General features: G+C 39.0%; 1 protein-coding gene across 4 annotated transcripts in view; it reads left to right on the plus strand.

Annotated features, from left to right (window-relative positions):
- LOC102696947 (phospholipid-transporting ATPase ID-like) overlaps positions 1-18,166 on the plus strand; it is a 60,833-nt gene that overhangs the window by 30,942 nt on the left and 11,725 nt on the right. For all 4 annotated transcript variants that reach the window (XM_069187424.1, XM_069187423.1, XM_069187422.1 and 1 more), the window contains exons 4-15: positions 1,336-1,449; positions 2,566-2,664; positions 5,833-5,894; positions 8,562-8,634; positions 8,911-8,981; positions 11,380-11,462; positions 11,803-11,961; positions 12,572-12,660; positions 13,056-13,249; positions 14,673-14,881; positions 15,188-15,231; positions 15,724-15,889. In XM_069187424.1, coding sequence (XP_069043525.1) covers positions 1,336-1,449; positions 2,566-2,664; positions 5,833-5,894; positions 8,562-8,634; positions 8,911-8,981; positions 11,380-11,462; positions 11,803-11,961; positions 12,572-12,660; positions 13,056-13,249; positions 14,673-14,881; positions 15,188-15,231; positions 15,724-15,889 — 1,363 coding nt within the window. The remainder of the gene's footprint in view (positions 1-1,335; positions 1,450-2,565; positions 2,665-5,832; positions 5,895-8,561; positions 8,635-8,910; positions 8,982-11,379; positions 11,463-11,802; positions 11,962-12,571; positions 12,661-13,055; positions 13,250-14,672; positions 14,882-15,187; positions 15,232-15,723; positions 15,890-18,166) is intronic.

Here is an 18,166-nt window from a genome sequence, read left to right on the forward strand (position 1 = left end):
TGTAACATATTGTAACGACCGCGGGAGCAGGCGTCGGACCCAGAAAGGGGTTGAACAACACATTTATTAACCGGAACCGGGGAAAGGTACTACACACACAGGGACAGGGGGTTACAGCACTGCACCAATACTAACACAGACACGGCAGGGAAGAGACTGCTTCACAGCCCCGTCGCCTTATTTACAGTCCGTATCCCCCCCAAGCCCCGCTCCTCAGGCGCTGTTCCCAGCCCGCCTTGCGTACGCACGGCCGAAGGGGACAGAGCAGCCCTTAAGCGCCCCACGTGGGTGCTGCAATATAGACTCTGTAAATTACAATCACTGCACCATCGGTCTTATAGCAGACATGATCTACTGTACCTCATGTGAGGAATGATTTTGATTTTTTTTTTAGAATGCCTTGCTTTTCCCAATCACTTGGTATACCATCCTACTCGGTAAACATGCCATTTATAAAGTAAGACATCATTTAGTGTAAACAGGAAGTAGGAACAAATTCTGTGTATCAGAAAGGACAATGAACCCAAGTTTCAAGGATTTTAGATTTCACAGCTCGCTAACGTCATAATCCTGTTTTCCGAGGTAGTCATATCCAAGTGTTATAGAACTACTCTTCCAAATGATCTTCTTGAAAGAAAACACCCACTGTTGCGGTTGAGGCTTTTTAGGTGAGAGTCAAAAAGTTGTTGAATCTTTTCTTTAAACGATTCAAGATCACAGAGGATTTCGTTCGTGTTTGAATCTCAGGGTGCTTGGAGAATACGGATTGTTTTTACACACTAGCTTTCAGTTTGACAACAAAACTAACCATCCTTAATTAAGACTTGGAAAAAACATCATAAATCATTTATTCTTACGAACACATAATGGTCTTCTTAAAACAAAATGTACCTCAATGTATTGCTCATGAAAATATATTCTTTGCTAGCAGTCGCATGCAAATTCGGTGCCACGTTGCTGCCTGTCGCTGTCCATTCACTTGTAATTACCCTATCTCCCAGATAACATTTATGCTGGTTAGTCTTCTTATTCAGTGATCCTACAGCAGTTTGGCGCCGTTGTGGGATTTGGTATGAACTTTGCATCACTTTTGTTTATTTTATTCAGAAGTAATTGAGATTTAATCTAGCAGAGTGCTTAGTATTATTATTATCATTAATAAACCAGTATTGCATGATGGTAAAGAAAGTTCTTGCTCCTTACTAAATATTTCCCGATTTAAACATTTAGGTATTGTGATAAACTGATGAGGATCATCTTAAAATTCCCCTTTGTGCTTTGAAAAAAAAAGTAAGTCATGTTTTTAGTGTTATTCTTCTGTTTTCCTCCTTACAGACAAATGCCATTAAAACCTCCAAATATAATGTGATTACATTCCTGCCTCTTAACCTCTTCGAGCAATTCCAGAGAATAGCCAATGCCTACTTCCTCTTTCTGCTCATTTTACAGGTGAGTTCTCTGACATTTTATCACATTCTGCCTCCTAAATGCAAGTAATCTTCCCCCAGTGAAGTAAATTAATTTGACTGGGTCATTTACAGTACTGTATGTCCTTCAGATAGTAGAAGGACATTGCTTTGCAAACTTTACTAAACTTGTTGCATTTCAAACCAAAGGAAGGTCATTGCTTTCTGCTCCATCATACACATGGGAATACTCCACAGTGATCAGCAGGACAAGCACAGCAGGGCATTAAATAAAGAATTAAAATGTTAAATTTCAAAATGGAGTTATATCAATAAGAGTTTTAAACAGTATGTTTTGCCAACCACTAAAATGTTAAAATAGGAACAAACACTACTACAAGTTGTGGAATGACAGGACGAAGGATACTACACTCACATGAGAGGACACGTCCATCGATTCCATCATCTGTCAAGCTATACACAATGATCTCACCCATTACTTTCATTACGCTCCCTAGCAAGACTGAGAACAGTTCCTCTCCATAGACACATGGATCACAGCTGGATGTTGGGCACAGAGCCAACATTGGTAGAGTTCACTCTGGATAGTGTGTATTTAAACAGATAGTTCATTGACAATGATGTGGCCCAGGACAATTTTGTATTATTATTATTATTATTTTACATGGCTGACAGGTTTGTCCAAAGCAATTTGCGTTTGTATTCAGTAATTATATTACAGTATCTGTCCTTGCTGTTGATTCAGTAGTCATTTGACTATTTGTTTTAATACCCAACACTTTGCAATCTGTTATTGTTCAGCAGCCCAGCACTCCAATAACGCCCTTACAGCTACACTGGCGGGACAAGAACCCTTTAATCTGAAATGTGCTGCAGTTCACTACATGCTGGAAGACCCTTAGGAGGCCACAGGAGTTCATACATCATGCTCTGCCTGACTCCAAGCTCCTCGATGTCAATGATGTTCAGCCACTTGTTTGTCACTGCTTGAAGTACCCTGAGCGCAGCTGGCTAATAACGAAAAACTCAGTCTTGTTCGTTAGACAGCAGAGCTCATCTCTTCCTATGAGTGAATACCCTGGTTTTGATAAGCATCCAAACTTTTTGTCGTTCTTGTTTGTTTTTTTTTCATTTTTAGCTAATTCCACAAATATCCTCCTTGTCCTGGTTTACTACGGTGGTGCCTCTGGTGTTGGTGCTAGCTGTGACTGCAGCAAAAGATGCCACCGATGACATCGTAAGCAGAGTTTTACGTAACTTGTTTCAAGGGGAGTTTATCAATAATGCACTTACTGGGCTTTTATCAGTCCAGGAGTTCCTTAATTTGTTAATGTTTTATCACCTGTTTTTGTATCACTTTGAGTTTTTAAACTATGAGAAAACCTCAAAACAGTAGCTGCCTTCCAAGAACTTCACAGACATTGCTTAGTCAGAATCTTGTAATTAATACTATAGGTAGAATAATACCAGGAATGAGCAGTACAGTGCCTTGCAAAGGTATTTATCACCTTTCAATGATATCAAATTTTGTTAATTACAAATGCTATAAATACATTTTTACAAAGTGAGAATTTTTAAGCAAAATTTGAACTCTCGAGCGGCTTATTTGTGGGGTGAAAGAAGTACAATTTCAGCAAAAACCACAAAGAAGGAACAAAATGTAAAATGTGTCAGTTGCATAAATATTCACCACCTTTCTACGGCAAACTACAGAATTAGTTTACAGGTGAGAAAGAGCAGGATTTCTTAGATGTGAAACAGAATTCAAAATCCTGAATGACAGTGATGACAGCAAATTCAGTACCTGCCAAACGCAAGTGCAAATCAAGTCCAAGTCTGTAGTTTAATCAATGAAGGCATCACTGCTGTCATTATTAAAAGAGTAAAGGGTGTATGAAATAATCTTCTAAATAATACTTCAACGATACTCTTAGTTTTTTTGTTACATTTTTGGAGCTTTTGGACATGTTCACTCTTTTTCTACTATTTTTACGTATTCAAAAGCAAATGCAATCCAGCTGCCTTTTATTGAGCATTTGATCATTGATCTACTGTATGTTTTAATATATGTGCAGAAATATTCCTTAAAAAAAAACTACGATTTTATTTTACTTTCAATACTGTCCCAGTTTGGGTTTGACAGTTGGTGGTTTGAGTGAATCTCATGGGAGCAGCACAGACACACTCTTGAATTGCTGCTAAGCAAATACTGTAAATGAAATTGGACTGAACCAAGATCTTTGTAGGGATACACAATAAACCTTACAAATTATCACAGTGTGGGACAGACAGCTAATGCCGGCATCACACTACACGACTTTTCCTAGGATTTTCGGTCGTGGCGAGAGTCGCTGCGCGCGCCCGTTACCGACAGTTGAGTAGTGTTTCACCGCCAGCGACTCCGTCACAGCGCTCTTAACGGCCCCTACGGCTCTCTGCGACTCGCTACGACAAAATCAAACTGGTTTGATTTCTCGTAGTGAGTCGCAAGTCGCAGGGGTGGGCTCTTGTGTCTGTGACAGTCACAGCCAATGAGCGCCCAACTGGAAGTACAATGCGGCTGCAAGGAAAGAAGGAAAACGAGTGTTTTGGACTGTGCAAATGGAGGAGAGGCACATCGAACTTTGGAGCCAGCACAGATGTCTGTTCGATGTTTCGTGTTTGTTGTTTGTTTACTGTCGTGCGGTACTCCTCCTCTTGTTTCCGGTGTGCTCCACGTTGATCGGCTGCCAAAATGAGGCGACCTCACGGTACTTTCGCCGCGCAATACCAGATTTGGAACCGTGATGAAAAGTCGCCAGGGAATCGTGTCATTAGTCATCCCCTGCAATTCCTAGTCGTCTAATTGGACACCCTCTAGGACAGAAAAGGCAGCGAGATTCAGCAACTGCAGTCGTTCAATTTGACATGCTCTCCGACTAGAAGTCGGGTCGAGTCATGTAGTGTGACGCCGGCTGAACCTGTTTTTTGGTCTGTCCTCTTCAGTAACAACAGTTACTGTAGAGGACAGACCAAAAAATAGTAACATCAGTTACTGAAGTAACTAATTGGACATAAGGGCGCCTGATTGCTTCCTCGCTGCAGTTTTTCTTAGTGAAGCATTAGTCTTCACTCTCACATGATTCAACTTCATTTTGTTGTTTATTACCTAATAAAATATCCTAATCTATTTATATTTACAAAGCTGCCTTTCATATTTTGTAGCATCTCTCTCCCTACTGTCAAATCTCGATTGTGTAGTTTCTTTTGTTTCTTGTTTTCCAAAGTTAATATTCTTTTCCTTTCTCCTGTCTGTTTATTTACACTTAAGACAATCTGCTTCCTGCATTGGTAGAGTCTTTCAGTCCTTTTTATAGAATTGCAGGTTACATTACATCGTGATCTAAACAAATGTCCTTAGGCTGCTTTTAAAAAGGAAATAGACAGCACTGCATTAGAACTGCTTTCCAGCTTGTTTCCTGAATCAAGCTAAACACCATATTTATAAGAGCAGAATATTAATTATTTTTAAAAATCAGTATTAGTTTGCTGCCAAATTAAAGGAGCTTATTGTAAATGGAAACAAAAAGTATATAACTAAGACAAGTATCCATTACCTTAAACACTAGATCAATCAATATGAATACAGTACATACAGTATCAGTGAATTTGCTGTTCAGTAAAACATTTTGAAGATCTGTTTACCATTGTCTAGTGTACTGATAGTTGACCTGTCTGATACAATTAAATTACACCTGCAATGGCACACCTATACAAGCATGCTCGTTAACAGTAAAAATCAGGAATTTCATTCTCTTTTTTACATAATGATTGAAATTACAGTGACAGAACAAAGCCTACTGTACACTACATTCAGGGTAGCATTTGCACATCATAAAAACACCCTTTCAACATCCTGTTTGTCAGTTAAGAGGAAGAGACCTCCTGCTTCAAGCATAATAGATCATTAAAATGGCTTGTAGTTAGCAGTTGTAAGCTCATTTCACAGAGCTTTCAACAGTGCTTGCACTTCTTTTATTTAAGTAGTCTTAATTGCTTTTGTGAACCTAAAAGAAATCAACATAAAAGTAAACAAATAATGACAATAAATGTATGCACACCATCATATGCTCAGCTGCACTATTTATATTGCTTAAAGAGAGCAAGCTGAAATAAATATAGACCAGTCATTAAGGATAACACACCTTATAGTCAGTCCTGTCCTAAAAATATACAGTTTTAGATATCCTTGTTGCTGAAACATCTGCTTTACAAAATGCTTTGTAGACGTACTGTTGTTCTGGTGTGCCATACAGTAGATTGAACTCTTGTTTGTTTTGTGCTTGTATCTAAGATGTGTATTTTGCTTCTGAACTGTCTCACTCTTTGAGTAATCCGATCTCTTATCACACTTCTCTCTCTGCAGAATCGACACAAAAGTGATAAACAGGTCAACAACCGCCAGGTTAAAGTCCTTATCAATGGAGAGTAAGTTCATTTGCATTACATACAGTATCAGTATTAGAGTACAATGTTCTGGGTATGGCCAAATTTAATCTTTGCAAACCTTTTTTTTTGTAAGTCTTCCAAGTGTCAGGTCTTGTGTGAATTGCTTAACTGAAAGAAGGAATATATAGGATATATTTTAATAAAAACACCCAAGGTTTATGAAGTAATGTGAAACTACAGCATTTTATTTTTCTATGGATGTCATAATACGAATAGGTGTGGGTGTATAGAATGGATATGTCTTGGCATCTTAGCTAAAGTGCTTAGTCCTTACTAATTTTGTTTTCCAGTGTGTTTGCAATGAAAACAAAGGTTGTGATCACTGTGCGGAGTTCTGGATTACTTTGGTCATATCTGTGTCAGGGGATAAATAAGATATAAAACAATCACGGGATAAAAAACTATAAAAGTTCATGAGTATGCATGGTGGAGCATAAGTTGTAATAATGCTTTGAAATCAGTGATTTCAAACACTTTTCACCTGACAGTCAGATACAGTACCTCAAGATGCCAATCATGAAGACCAATCAATCCCATCTGAAGAATTATTATTAAAGAGGTCACCATATCATATTATAAAGGATGAGTAACTTTATTTCCGAAGAATTGACCTCAAGTTAACCTGCTATATTTTCTAGGAATGTACTGAGAGAAAGTCAATGCCACTGACAGATCAAAATGTCATTTGACTGGTTTCTCTTTTCTTCAACATCCTGTAGTTACAGTACAGCCCTTATTAACCGCAAAAGGGTTTAGCACTGTTTAAATTCATTATATGCTTATTTGTGTTGAAATACTGCAGACCAATTAACTGTATATTCCCTTATAATTGCATGTTTTAAAATGATGCCGATTACTTTATTTCTCTGTACGTCATTTTAATTACTGCAACGGGCTAGTGTCCTGTCCAGGGTATGCTTCAATGATCTATGTTTCCAGGACAGGCTTAAAAAAAGGCAGAAAAAAAGCAGATTTCTGATAATAGATGGAACATTTTAAGACCGGAGCTTACGGTTTTTCATCTTAATACCTAGCAGGCTGTTCATTTGAATTCATCAATGATTTCCACAGGCTTTAGTCATTACAACAGAGGAAGTGACTGGTGGTGTAGGAATGAAGACAAAAGCAATGCAGTCTGTTATTTGGGTTTGCTGAATGTTTCAAAGGGCAGAGCAGTTTTTGATTTTGAAACAAGTTAAAGAAATAGACACAGTTCTAGATCTGTTGAAATCTAGTTCCCTATTCAGTTTTATATCCTCAGTCCAATCACATGGACAGGTGACTGATGGGAATACGAATTCTCTGCATAAGGCTGAATGAGAAAAGTTGTTTTACAGCACAATAATTGTAGATTAAACTGTGATCCACACAGTCCTTACCTACAATATATCTGGTTACTGTACTTAACCTGTGATTCTTCCATCAAGTACATACATTTTAGTGAGCAAAATTTTAATATACTGTATATACAGTACTGTAGATAACCGGATTTGTTATTAGAGTAAGGCCTCTTGTCTGTTTTTAAATGTTCCAAGCAGCAGATGTTATAGTGCTGATGTTTAGTTTTGTTGGTTCAAGCACTGCCTATAACTGTTCCTGTAACTCTTTGAAACAGCTACTGTATACTTACCAGGAAACTTGAGTTTCACTTTTGCCATTTAGAGGCATTAAAATAAGTTTAGGCAGGGTAACACAAAACAAAGAGGCTATTCATACAACTTCAACACAATAGCCTTGTATCTAAGAGTTTTTTCACGCTTAATTAATTTAGGGGCACATGCTCTAATGGATCCTTGATATATAATCTATTAACCTTAAAGTTGATGATGCTTGTTTTCTTATCGGTAGAAAGCAGGAGCTTTTACCATTTCGAATATGAAAGAAGGAAAGAGAAAAGTCAGTTTGTGCCTTATTTTAGTACTAAATTTTACAACCTGCAGCAGGGTTGTTTAAGTGCTGTTACACGATAATCAGTCGCCTGTGTTCGAAATGTGAAAGTCAACTTCAGAAATTCATTAGTTGATCATGGTTAGGCTGACATCTTGTGGACATGTTTTTAATAACATTCTGCACAAATGATATTTGCACATAGTAATGCAATATGACTCCCTTTAGCAGCAGTGCGTGGCACGTCTTTCAATTTCTAAACATTTCACAGACCACTACTGTACATACTAGTAGATTTTTAAAATGTACATTTATAAATATTCGTTATTTATGGGGATCTAACGCAATAACAACGAAATAATTAGCGCTCAGCAAACATTTGTAAGGTGTACAGTACATCTGAATTACTGTACTTGAGTTTCGTATTGATTATAATATTTACCCACACGCATGTAAACATGTATATTAAATAACAATGAGCTGGCTCGCAGTGTTTGGCTGCCTTCAAAGACGGTATATCAGATGACAGTGTTAGCCCTTCACCTTATTCTGTAACAGTTTTCTTTTCTCCTGGACTGTCCCTGATTTTCTGCGGTGCTAAACTTGGGAACCAAGTGCATATAAACTGTGGTAGCAGGCTTCCCAACAATAAGCAATCTGCTTACCACGTTCCTAATTTTTCCTCCGTTCCTTTATTTTGTTTTTCTTTTAGTGATTTGGATTACAGTGCTCTCTATACACTTTTTTTTTCCTTTTCAGACTTATTAGCGAAAAATGGATGAACGTTCAAGTTGGAGATATAATCAAACTAGAAAACAACCAGTTTGTTACGGTAAGTTTCGTTTGGGGAAAAAAAAACTTTAAAATATACGGAGTAAATTAACCAGATTTATCAGATTTTCAACAGATTAGATACAATGTGTACAATTCAATATGAGGCAGCAGATTGCCGATAAGAGACAGTTGCGAAAGCAACTGGTCCTGTTTTTTCTTGCTTCGCGTTTCTCTATATTAAACAGCAGTGGCAGACCTTTCTCTATATTAAGCAGCTACAGTTCGTATCTAGACAATAACCCTGATATTTGTTTTTTTTTTTTTTCAAATTCAGGCAGATCTGCTATTGCTGTCCAGTAGTGAACCTCTTAATCTCGTATATATTGAGACTGCCGAACTGGATGGGTGAGTCTAATTTTTTATTGCGATGATTAACGACGTATTGTATTGCCGCATATTTGAAAATATGAATACGAATTTCATTGTAGTTTTTTTTTACAAAATTGACTTATTCAAGGCCTTGAAGCATATTTGATTGAGATTTGTATTTCAGTGTTATTTTATGTGCATTTAAACTGGGACATTATTGCTCTTGCTTGCGTATTTTTGATGTTTTTAATTAATGCTGTGGTGATATTACTATGGGGCAGCATGATTTTACAGTGATTAGCATTGGTGTCACGCAGTGGGACCCTGAGTTCAATTCCTGGGCTGCTATCTTCATGGAGTTTGCAAGTTATCTCCATGTTTGTGTGGGTTTCCTTTGGGTGCTCTGGTTTTCTCCCACAATTCATTGGAGGGTACACAGAGACACAAACATGCATATTCTCACACAGGAGCTAATTTTCCCAGAAGCAAATTAACCTAGCAGTACAGAAGGTCTTTGAACTTTGGGAAGAAACTGGAGCACCTGGTAAAAATTAATACGAACACAGAGATATACATTAAACCCCATAGGTCCAGACCCCTGATACAGTAAGCCCAGAACTGAACCTAGGGACTCAGTGGTGTTAGGCAGCATTGCTTACCACTGTGCCGCAGATTTAGAGATCGTTTAGAACTAAAATCTAATCATTCTTCAGCACTCAAAGAGCAGAGTTCTCTATATTGAACAGATTACTTGCCAATTACCTACCAATAAGTCTAACTGGAATGGAGCTCTCCGGGATCAGGGTTGGAGACCGCTGCTTTCAATTGATCAATATGCAAGTAAATACAAAAGCCCCCCGGCTTCCTCCTCCCTCCGCCAGCGCACACAGAGCAAGATAACAGAATTCAAACGGGCTAACATATTGAACTTGATACTTAGTAACTAGTTATTCAAAAGTGAAAAACATGGGCCTACCTTACCACTTGACTCGTTGGCGCTTCCGTCGCAGCAAGCTTGGCGATGATATCACCGACGTCCACCGGCCTTGCGGTGCTGTTCTCTATAGACAGCAAAGCCAGAGCTGTCTTTCCTGTGACATGCTGGACCTCAGATAAGTTTTGATCCACACCAGTTTGCTGAACGAGCGTTCAGCACTGGCGACAGCAACTGGAAAACTGTTAAAAGCACTTGAACTGCTACTATCACTGTGTTTGGAAACGTTTCCCAATGGTCTTTTCTGTTGTGTTTCTCGCTACCCGACTTCACACTTCTGGATTGCTTTCATGTTGCACACTAACGAACATAACGTAGCTAGATGTAAGCTTGTCTATTGCTCAGTCTTGCAGGGGAACAGGTCGCGTTATCCAATTCTACATATTTTGAAATGAACGCGCAAATGACCAATTGCAAATCATCCGCACAGCCGTGTTTTCCAATAGATCACTGTGTTTTATTTTAAAATACGACAGACTAATATTGCTATTGGATAATACACCGCGTTAGCCGCCCCTGGCATACGAGCTCTCGTTCGTTTATTATTGGTCCGTCCTGGTATAAACTTCTGCCGTATTTTAGCTCCAATTACATAATTCTGAAAATGTTCATCTTGCTGATATTTGGAAATCTGATAGGTTCAGAATTGTTGATCTCCGGCGGTTCAGACGTCCGGTTTATGCCGCATGTGAGGTCATTGCGGCCAATGTTGAAAGTGTTGAAAAGAAGGGGGCTTCATCGGTTGTTTGGAAATGGTTCGGATTTAAAAAGTCGGACCATGAGCAGAAAACGGTCATCTGCCAACGATGTCGGGCGACGATTTTAGCCAGAGGCGGTAATACGAGCAACCTCTTCTATCACCTACAGTATATTGTATTACATATTTGTTTCAGTTCTGCAAAATAAAAATGTTCCAAGTTCTGCTTCCGTTCAATGTTGAAATTTCAAAAATACTAAAGGAACAACATGGTACTGTAGCTTACCAACAGTTAATAATAAACTAATCGGTAACTCCAGGCAATACAAACTTACTATCCAAGTCTTGTACTGCTTTTAAAGCATGGTCTAATGAAATTCTAAAATAAAATTCGATATCGTTATATATATCGTTACAATCCAAACTTAAAATTATACCGTGATATACATTTTAGGCCATATCGCCCAGCCCTAGTGGAAAAATGGATTTATTCTTTTTGAGCTGAAAATACCTAACAAAATACAGTATATGAGTATTTTTGCTGTCTTTAAATGTTTAGCTAATATGAATGTTAATAATACAGTATGTCTGGGCTTCTTCTTACATACTGTACTGTGTGTCACTGGGTGTGAAACACAATCTGTATAAAATGTATGAATCACTTTAAAATATTTTTCTTTTTAAAAAAATCATTCTCATTAGCAAAGTTCATGGTTGAAACACATTTTAAATACCATTTTCAGAGAAACTAACCTAAAGGTGAAGCAGGCCCTGACAGTTACTGGGGAGATGGGAGATGACATCCAAACACTAGCGGCTTTTGATGGTGAGTTACAGGGAACACAGTTCGGAAAGCTGGAACAGATAATGAATCAAGGCGTTGCCAGAGAGTAGTTCTAATACCCCCAAATGTACGGCCTTCCAACCTTTTGTAAAAAGCAAGTATTCATGATCATGCAGTATTCATCATTCGTGTTAACCAGAGCATAAATTAAAAAAAAAGTAAATCGCACAAAAGAGCAGAACAAGAGAAAAAATGTGTAAAACAGAACATTTGACTTAAATTAATACTCTGTTGTTTTTTTTTTTGCAATAATACCATATTGATTTTTTCGACCTCCTGATTTTTTAAAGCACGTCGGAAATCCATCTTTGGTTGCTTTCAGGTGAGGTGAAATGTGAGCCGCCCAATAATCGCCTGGATAAGTTCATGGGCACGCTGACGTACCAGGGTCAGAAGTATGCCCTGGACAACGAGAAAATCTTGTTGAGGGGCTGCACGCTGAGAAACACGGAGTGGTGCTTCGGCCTTGTCATTTTCGGAGGTGAGCCTCGCCACGAGAGCTGTGCTGGCTGCCCTGAGGTACTGTACCCGGCTGCGTGGTCTGATCACTTTCATTAGGTGAATTCTTGGCTGTTGACATGAGTCAGGAATCAGACAAGGTTGTCAGACTACATTCTGAAACACAAGAAACAGAGGAAATGAAATGGGAACAAATGACAGGAATATGTACCAGCACGTTTGTACATATCTAAGTACAGTATATCCATCCATTAAGAGAAAATTACTCATCCTGGTGGTGAGGGGGAACAGCAGCCTGGAGTCTTTCTCAGAAACACAGAGCTCAAGGGAAGACTGGGATCACAGTACTGCCATCACCATGGATATGATACCAGTCCATCACATGGCAACAGAGGAAAGGACGGTATAGAATAGGCAATCAAAACTAATCAGCATGTCTTTAGTACGTGGAAGGTAACCAAAATACCGCACCCCCTTAAAAAAAACCCATCTGGAGACAAACCTAGGGATCACTCCTTTGAAGTGTAACATTGGAGAAATGATTATTCTAATCCTGTTCTGGGTGTTTTCAAGAGGACCGTTTGTGCAGAGTTTTACAACACTGTTTTTTAATAAATTATTATATCTTGCAGGTCCAGACACCAAGCTAATGCAGAACTGTGGGAAGACAACGTTTAAACGGACCAGCATTGATCGATTAATGAATGTACTAGTGCTCTGGGTGAGTGAGGGAGAGATCTTTGAATGATCTGAAAAACAGAGTTTCATGAAATATGTTGAAGTAGATAGCTGCTTCAGCATGCGCAGGCTGCAAAGGAGCAAGTAAAGGTTTATTCTGTGCTGAAAGTGAAAGAAAATAATCAAAGTTTTGGTTGTGGAGCCTTCTTCAGATGTGACACATCTGAAGAAGGCTACACAGCCAAAATGTTGCTTCTCTTTTCTTCTCTGTTCAGCATGGAATAAACCTTTACTTGCTCCTTTTCATGAAATATGTTTTCTTATGTGGGCTACAGTAATTTGAAGTAGCTAAACTAATGCTTTGTGCTGATGATGTGGTTCTGAAGTTTCTCGAAAAGACTGAAATAAAGTTGTGCCATTGTTGTTGTTGTTCTGTAGATTTTTGGATTTCTGGGTTTCATGTGCACTGTCCTGGCAATTGGCAATGGGATCTGGGAACAGCAGGAAGGATCTAAATTCACAGTCTTCCTACCCTGGCAAGAGGGAGTCAATGCCCCCTTCTCAGCTTTCCTCACCTTCTGGTCCTACGTCATCATCCTCAATACTGTGGTGCCTATCTCCCTGTATGTAAGGTATGCCCTGTTTTCCTTCAAGATGGCAGAAGAAGATTTATCCAGCAGCAAAGTGATGCCCATCATATTGCAGCCTTTCCTCAGGCTACGTGTGATTCGACTTATGTAAAATTAACTTCATGTAAAGCCCTCCCATGGGGCCCAGGATAAACTTCCCTAGGTCGGTTGACTTTACCTGACTGGTGCAAAGAGCAAGTTGTCCATGAATTTTCTTCCCCTGGTAAACAGCAGAGTTAAAGTAATCTCCAGCGTCCAGCAGGGGGCTCCATTTTACACTGACTCTCTCTTTTCACACTCATGTGGCACATTCCCAATCAATCAATCAAGGTTTATTTACCAATGCACAACAAAACAGCATACAGCGGTGGTTGTCGGCAGTGAATTGCATTTTCCGCAAGCTCGCCAAGGAGAGAAGACAGAATGTGATAGAACATTACAAGAAGAATACAATAAATTATACAGTAACAATGTACAAGATTATGTCATAATAAAAAAAAAAATGCAGGCGTGAAAAAAAAATTTGCATACTGTCTCGCACTTCTGAAAATTGTGAGCAACCTGTATTGCAACCATGTAAGGGACGCACCTGGATGATTTATTATTTTTATTATATATTGTGTTTAATTACTTAACAGCACGGTGCATGGGAATGAAGAGTACTGAATTTTTTAAATTGGTTAAATCAATTTGCTGTACTGTATTTATGTGTATGCTATATTTGATGTATTTCTAATCATAGAGTTTTTAAAATGTTTTTTCCCCCATTCGTCATTATTTAATTTCTATCCTCCTTGTATAAACAGAGTGTAGTTTTCTTTCTACCTCATGGACCGCTAGCTGCTGCAAATGTACATTCTCTCTCTTGCTCTCGTCCCTCTCTGTGATTAACACACACCTGTTTACCATTAAAGAACAGTAAATACTGTTGGGCCTGCAATTCTGCTCTCAGGTCCTTCCTTCTTTATAAACACTGACACAGCTGGAGGATCACTGCCATATTGTATCGTGAATAGTATTTACATGGTGGCTTAGAAAGAATCATTTCTGGCTTATATAATGTAAAGTCACATAACACTCACATGAAGGCTTGCAGAACCTAACCCTTGCATAACCTGGGAAGTAGGTGCATATATAAATATCACATTGATCAGAACAGATAAAGAAAAGCTAGTTGAATGGATTTTTATAGAGTTGATTACATTGTACAATATTGAATAAACATTGTTCATCGAATAAAGACAGTTTTAGTATATATAAATAAGGATAAATACAATTAAATAAAGTGTAAAGACAGGTTTAATTGTGCTCTTTTATCTAATTAACCTGGATTGGGTTAAATTAATTAACCCCTTGACTCAGCATGATTAATTTGACTAATTTAGCAAACTCGGTTACATTCAGTGACACTGTGCATGTCTGGCAGCGTGGAGATCATCCGGCTGGGGAACAGTTTCTACATTGACTGGGACCGGAAGATGTACTACCCTCGCAGCGACACGCCCTCGGAAGCACGCACCACCACCCTCAATGAGGAGCTGGGGCAGATCAAGTACATCTTCTCCGACAAGACCGGCACCCTCACACAGAACATCATGGCCTTCAACAAGTGCTCCATCAATGGCAAATCATACGGTATGGCCTGCTTACTGGGACTCGTGGGCACCTGCCAGTCTGTTGTTCTCTGTTTCATAGGGTTTCATGGTGAGCACCATCTCAAACATCAGTGTGCATAAGGACGTGAAGGATTAATTATTCATATTTCTGATTAGGTTTGTGGATGTATCTAGCTGGGTTATGAGCTGGGTTAAGTTATTTTATATGTGTTGATCATTCAGTTTTAAACCTCCTTCCATCCAGCTGTGGAGTAGCTGGAGCCTATCTTGACAAGCCTACTGTACCAGGTGTAAATTTAACACATTTCGTGTCTTATTGCTGCAGGGGACGTGTTTGATTTTCCTGGGCAGGGAATGGAAATCACTGAGGTGAGAACTGCAGAGTTAAATGTGCTATGCCAAAACAGCCACTGAAATTCTATGAAGCAACAGTTTGCTGATGCAGTCATTCTCAATTATGAAGGCTGGAAGTCCAGGGGCCAGAGACAAAGTGCAGCTATTCTAGTCTCACACTGTGAACATGCTGTGAGACTAGAATGATCTGTTGATCTACCGTGTTGCTTGTAATGGTTTGTAACTATTTCCAGAAGTATAAAATACTGTATATACTGTACGTATTTCTGTTTGTCTTTTGTTTTAGTTTGGGAGTCTTTATTAAGATGAATTAATCATAAAGTGATCTCTCAGCTAAAAAATCTAAGAATCTCTCTATTGAGAGACAAAACAATGTCCCTTTATCATTTCAGTCACCAGTGATGCCCTCCCAATTCATGATAATATCTGTTTTGGTGCAGCAAAAGAGAGCAGCAATAAACGAAAAAACAAAACGAAACATTTACCTCTATTTATTTGTTCCTGTAGAAAAAGGATAGAGTGGATTTCTCCTACAATCCTCTGGCAGATCCCAAGTTTGTCTTTCATGACCACAGCCTGGTGGAGGCTGTGAAGCTGGAAAACCTGGAAGTGCACACTTTCTTCAGACTGCTCTCGCTCTGCCACACGGTCATGGCTGAGGAGAAGAAAGAAGGTGGGATTTCTTTTATGTTAGAAAGGTACCATAATACTCGGCAGGGAAGCTCTCCGTGGCACCTGAGCCTGAGGCATCACCAGGATTCATACAAATCTGTGGTATTTCCCTTGGCTCATTCAGCTTATTCATTTGTGAAGAAGGTTCAGTAGTTAGAAAGTTTAAATTATGGTTATGATCATATTGATTTACAGTATGTAAAAAAATAAGTTTAAAACAATAGTCTTGTCACTTGTCATTCAAACCAATAAGTTAGAATCTAGTAAAAATGCCCCATAATCATGCTACTTTATCCTTAAATACAGTAAATGAGCTCTTTAATACTATTGCTGGGTGATGAAAACCTAAAGTAAATTAGAACGCTAATTTATAATGACTGTCTGAAGGGTTCTGGGAGTATGGAACAAAATATCCAGCCATGTTGTTGAACATGCAACAACCAAATGATGTCAGTTAGCCTACTATGAGCTAGTAAATACAGAAATTGTAATTATTTCAAATGTCTTGTAATATCTTGATCAAGTATCAGCAAAGGTAATATTAGTTTAAGTATCTGTAAGTAGGTACTGTACAGTAGGTTGTTTTTCAGCAGAATATTTCAAAGCTTAATTTCAATGACACTGAAAAAAGTATTTTTCACTCTGTCTGGTTTGGTTAGTGTTACTCTGATGATCGCAGAGCCATGTTAGTAATAAATGGCCTTTCACGTGAAGCAACTTCATCTGCTCACATGTCAAACCCTTCTGTTCCAGTTAGCTCAATCAGACTGTGGCTGTTGGCTGGCAGCATTTTGTTTCCACAAGCTTATTAGAGGTTCCTTTCACAGGGAGCATGCCAGTCAAATTCATTGCATTTAGTTTTGCAAATCATGTTACTTTTATTTGCTGTTGTACGGGGATAGCTAAAACCAGATCTAAAACCAGATTACCCTAGAAAACGAAAGAGCTAATAGTGGACTTTCGGAGACACAGGCCACACACTCACAGCCCACTCAGTATTGATGGAACGGAAGTGGAAACAGTCACCAGCTTTAGGTTTTTGGGAATTCACATCTCTAAAGATCTAACCTGGACTGTGAACACTGACTCTATCATGAAGAAGGCTCAGCAGCGCCTTTATTTCTTGAGGTGCCTCAAGTGATGGGGGATGCCAATACATGTGTTGGTGAACTTCTACCGCTGCACTATCGAGAGCGTCCTCACCAACGGGATCACCGTGTGGTATGGCAACACCTCTTCGCGAGAAAGAAAGGCACTGCAGAGAATGGTCAATATGGCCCAGAAGATCATCGGCTGCGGTCTCACCGAGATTAAACAGCTCTATGAGGACCGCTGCCGTGGTAGAATTCTGGCCATCACAGAGGACAGTCACCACCCCGGGCATGATCTCTTCACCCCACTGCCCTCAGGCAAGAGATATAAGAGCATACGGACACTTACCACTAGATTCTTCAATAGCTTCTATCCACAAGCAGTGAGACTGGCGAACACATTTAGCCATCCCCCTCGGACCACACCTACACCATCACCATCTACCTCATTGTAATTTATTTATTGTACGTCTCCAGTGATTGTTTACACGTCTGTATTGTTTACATTCAAACTGTCTGCATGTTTACTTGCACATTGTCTATTGTTTGTTTGTACATTGTCTTGATGCACTGTTTGCACTTTGTTTTGTTTTTTTTTTTTTACACTTGTTTTACAATTGAGAGTCTTTCTGTAAGTAAGAATTCCATTGTACCAGCATCGGTTACATATGGCAATAAAGTTCAAGTCAAGTCAGATCCCTCTTGCTCTGTTCTGTAGATGATATCTACAGTGTGAGAAAGGGGTAGTTAGGGATACAAAGTGTATTTAAACCCAATGTGTATTTTTGATCAAGCCTTTATCTCACGCAAGATTGTGAGAGGAACTTGATTTGTAAAATTAAACAACTGTCTTAGAACATTTGACATGGCTGCAAAAACTGCACAAATATGTCATGACATGGCCTGCCTGCATGTAAAGGTAAATCAGTTCTAGCATGGCCCATTGCTGAATTGGAATAACAAGCAATGAAATAGATACACTGTGAGATCCTGGTCAAACTTTCTCAAACTCAGTTGTCAACATCGCAATATTAAGAGGCTGCGCTGAATCAGTCTTGACAATCCAATCATTTCTTCTTTCCTTCATTAAAATATAGATTACATCTGTCATCCTTACCCTAGTGTAAGTAGGAAACAATACGTACTGTATACGGTATAAATGAAAAGGGACCAATATGCAGCTTCTG

The sequence above is a fragment of the Lepisosteus oculatus genome, chromosome 3 (genome assembly GCF_040954835.1).
Source record: "Lepisosteus oculatus isolate fLepOcu1 chromosome 3, fLepOcu1.hap2, whole genome shotgun sequence".
Classification (NCBI taxonomy): Eukaryota; Metazoa; Chordata; class Actinopteri; order Semionotiformes; family Lepisosteidae; genus Lepisosteus; species Lepisosteus oculatus.